The following is a 4,304-nucleotide window of genomic DNA, read 5'->3' as shown; positions in this document are numbered from 1 at the left end:
AGCGTAAGATAATGGAGTAACAATGAGTGTTCGCTCCGCATGCTGATGGTGCAGAGTCTCCTTGATGGTGCTTGGCCCATGTCATCTTTCATATTAAAAAATTAATAACGGCAGCTGTGGAGTTGATGCCAACTCTGTGTGTGCCATGGGGTTTTCAGTGGCTCATTTTTCAAAAGGAGATTACCAGTTGTTTCTTCTGAGGAGCCTCTGAGTAGATTCAAAGCTTGTAACCTTTCATTAAGCAGTTCAGCACTTTAACCGTTTGCACCACCCAGGGACCTCAGTCCTGTGTATTGGGGGACCTCATTTCCTCTGCTCCCACAGAAGCAGAGATGAGTGAGGCCAGCCATCTTACCGTGCTGTGCAGTGTAGAGCTGGTGGTCAGATTAGGCTGGTGCTTGGATGCAGAGCACAAACCGCCATCCCAATACTTACCCCATTGGATGGAGCCCATTCAAAGGTAACCACAAAAGAAGGAACAGAAGACCTTCATCATAGCAAAGCATCGTAAAGTCATAGCGTGGTGGAGATTTCAACTCACCATTTCATGGTGCCATTTTTACTGGTGAGCTGGTTCCTTAAACAAACTAGACTCAGATTGTTGTTGTTGTTAAGTGCCGTCGAGTCAGTCCCAACCCATAGCAACCCTGTAGAGGGTTTCCGAGGAGCAACTGGTGAGCTTGAACCACCAACCTTGCAGTTCTAACGGCTTTGCAGTCTGGCGTATTAAACCACAGTGCCACACCAGAACTCCTGACTCAGATTAGTGCAAGCAAAAAGTAGCTCCATCTTAAATCCTGTAACCATCCTGATTATAACCAGCAAATCATATCCTAGGATACATCTGAACTGCCAAGTCACTGAGAATCTTGGCTCAGTCAAGCTGACACAAAGCCTTAACTATCAAACTGCCTTTCTCATTAGCCAGTATTCAGAGAAGCATGTTGTCACTGGGGTCTTTTTCAAACTACTTTGAAATTCTTTTATTACACACTTGCTAGTATACAGATTTTTATCATCTATACTGAAGTATAGGAAGACTGTAGAAGAATTAACGCATTTGAGCTATGGTGTTGGAGGAGAATGTTGAAAATGCATTGGGCTGCCAAAAGAACCAACAGATCGTGTTGGAAGAAGTGCAGGCTGGCCAAACTACTTCGGACATATCGTCAGGAGGGATCAGTTGCTGGAAAAGGATATCATGTTTTGTAAAGTGGAGGGTCAGAGAAAAAGAGGAAGACCCCCAATGAGATGGATTGGGCAAGTGGCAATATGGATGGACTCAAGCATGGTAACAGTAGTGAGGTTGGCCCAGGATCGGGCAGTGTTTCATTCTGCTGTGCATAAGATTGCTATGAGTCGGTACCTACTCTATGGCACCTAACAACAATACTGAGGTAAACAACCTTTGTCTCTTAAAGGTTCCAATCCACTGTCATCAAATCAATTGCAACCCATAATGGCCCTGTAGGACAGAGTAGAACTATTTCTTAGTGTTTCCCAAACTTCAGATTTTCACAGGAGCAGATAACCTCATCTTTTCTCCTGAAGAATAACTGGTGCATTTGAATCGTCAACCTTATCTAATGAACAGCCCAGATCTTAACCCACTATCCCATCAGGGCTCTTTCTAAAGGTCCAGATAGTCAATATTTTTGTCTCTGTAGATGCTGTGGTCTCTGTTACAACTATTCAACTCAGTCATGCACAGAATCAGCCATAGGATAGTCCATAGATAAATAAATGTGGCTGTTTATCAATAAAACTTGTATTTACAGAAAAGATAGTGGGCCAGATTTGGCTTACAAGCCATAGTTTACATCTGTAAACTTTATCTTTACAGACACAAGAAGACATTGGCATTTTATCATCCACAACTGAATGCCCATCACAAGCTCCATCACTGGTTCACCAGTGTGGATTAATTTGCACAGACAGATACGATGGTAGTTTCCTCCAGAAATCCAAGGATAGAGGAATACAATCAGCTTACAGTCAAGTGGCCAGACATCTATTCCGGTCCTCTGACTGAAATTGGTTCTGTGTAGGAAATGTGACTGTCTTATGATTTTGTTTGATTGTTGCTGTGAGTATGGCAACACTTAGAAAGCAGGAAGTTGAATGGCCATCTTTAGCAGATTCCATGTTAGATTAACTATGAAATCAGTTAACCTGGAATTTCTCCTAAGTGTGAAATGATGGGTGAAGGCTGAGAGGGTGGGATGGCTCATTGGCAAGATATAATTAGGATATAGCAGGTTACATTATAGATATGTTCCAGTTGGTATTATGATTACAGTGTAACTTGGAAGAGGATTAGAAATCTAGTGATTTCCACATTAAACTGTCTTGGTATACTCAGGTGTTGAATTTTTAAAACATAATCTACATTTTTCAACTAAATTGATACTGGAATTAGCAAAATATAAAACCCCAAGCCATTGGAGTTAGAGATGACCCCTGTTCCTATATGGCAGGTACAAAGGGATAATATTTTAGCTTGACTTTTACTATTTAACGTATTGCACAAAAAGCAAGACAATGGTCCCAAACCAGTGCAGAGCTCTGAAAGTGCCTCCTTCCTTCCATTAGATCATATGTGCACACGCCATGTTTGCATGTAGATCCCATGATGCCCTGGTGTCCTAAGGTTGCTGTAACATAAACCACAAGTGGATAGATAGCTTTAAACAATAGAAATTTATTGTTTCACAGTCCTAGTGGCTGGAAGTACAAATCAGGGTCTTATAAATCCTGATTCCTATTCCTTCTGCCCTGATTGCTGGTTTCCGCCACTGGTATTCCTTGGTAGTCTTGACCTTTGTTTTCCTACTGTGTGTCTATGTCTGTTGTGCTTTTTTAATAACTCAGAAGATATTTGGTGTGGGACTCATTCTGCTCTAGTATGGCCTCATTAACAGGGTAATATTTCTGGACACCGGGGTTCGAGTTTTAACGCATATTTCCAGGGAACACGATTCAGCCTATAACACCTGGTAAGAGACCTTTTCCCTTCCTGCCTGCAGGTGGATGGTTTCTAGCCTGCTTCCAAACCCCACCTCGGCTGAGTGCTGGGCAGCACTTCTACATGATCACATGACTCTTGATATGGACGCGGTCCTGTCAGACTTTGTTAGGTCCACAGGGGCAGAACCTGGTCTGGCCAGAGACCTGCTGGAAGGTAAGTCCACCTTCTTATCACACACATTACCCCTTGGGCACGGGTGACAGTAGAGTGAGATTTCTCATCCCTGACAATGATGTCTAACATTTTGAACTTTAAAAGGAATATGGCAGTGTCGGTGATGAAAGCATTATTGTTATTCTTGACTTTCCTTTGGGCGTGGAATAGACCACCCTAACTTTCTAGGAGCTCTGGTAGCATAGTGGTTACGAATCGGGCTGCGACCCGCAAGGTAAGCAGTTCGAAACTGCCAGCTGCTCTGTGGGAGAAAGATGAGGTGATCTGCTCCTGTAAAGATTTACAGCCTCGGAAACCCTGTTCAGGGTCGCTATGGGTCGAAACCGACTCGACGGCACTTAACAACAACAACAACAACAACTTTCTAAAGTAAAAGTGTAGAAGGCATTTTCTTGACTTTACCTTTGAATATTATAGGGATTAAGACCAAATATATTGACAAGTGTTTTTCAAAGAAAATATACTTAGTAAAGCAGAAATTAGAGAACCTTAAAGAAAAAGAAAAAAAAAACACTTTTATTGGAGATTTTAGGTTTTTAATATCTGTTTTAGTTGAGATAAAAATACTTTAGACCAAAGTACTTTAGACAAAACCACCACTTAATAGAGCAAACAAATCTGTATTGGAAGAAGTGGAAGAAGTTCAACCAAAATGTCCCTTAGAAGCCAGGATGGCGAGACTTCATCTCTCATGCTTTACATATATTGTCTGAAGGGACCAGTCCCTAGAGAAGGGCATCATATTAGGTAAATTGGAGGGTTAGTAAGAAAGAGGAAGACCTCCAACGAGATGGATTGGCACAGTGGCAGCAGTGATGGGCTCAAACTTAACAACATTTGTGAGGCTGGTGCAGGACCAGGCAGTGTTTCATTCTGTTGTGCATAAGGTTGCAGTGAGTTGGAATTAACTTGATAGCAACTAACAACAAATAGTCAATAAACTAATTTGGAATAATTTACAGGTTGTTATTATTATTAAGTGCCGTCTAGCTGTTTCTGACTCATAGGACCCTGTACAGGGTTTCTGAAGCTATTAATCTTTGCAGGAAAGGATCTTTCCCATCCCTCTGTACACAAGATTGATAGGGATGGGCAACTTAGA

At 41.9% G+C, this 4,304-nt stretch overlaps 1 protein-coding gene across 1 annotated transcript in view; it reads left to right on the top strand.

Moving 5' to 3' along the window:
• The first annotated feature begins 3,030 nt into the window (after window positions 1–3,030).
• Window positions 3,031–4,304, top strand: part of OTUD7A (OTU domain containing 7A) — a 181,747-nt gene continuing 180,473 nt past the window's right edge. Inside the window, exon 1 of the mRNA XM_006861918.1 lies at window positions 3,031–3,181. Within this exon, the coding sequence (XP_006861980.1) occupies window positions 3,031–3,181 (151 nt within the window). The remainder of the gene's footprint in view (window positions 3,182–4,304) is intronic.

This window comes from Chrysochloris asiatica, unplaced genomic scaffold (genome assembly GCF_000296735.1).
Source record: "Chrysochloris asiatica unplaced genomic scaffold, ChrAsi1.0 scaffold00044, whole genome shotgun sequence".
Classification (NCBI taxonomy): Eukaryota; Metazoa; Chordata; class Mammalia; order Afrosoricida; family Chrysochloridae; genus Chrysochloris; species Chrysochloris asiatica.
The sequence above is the reverse complement of the archived record's forward strand: the minus strand, read 5'-3'. Positions and strand labels throughout refer to the sequence as shown.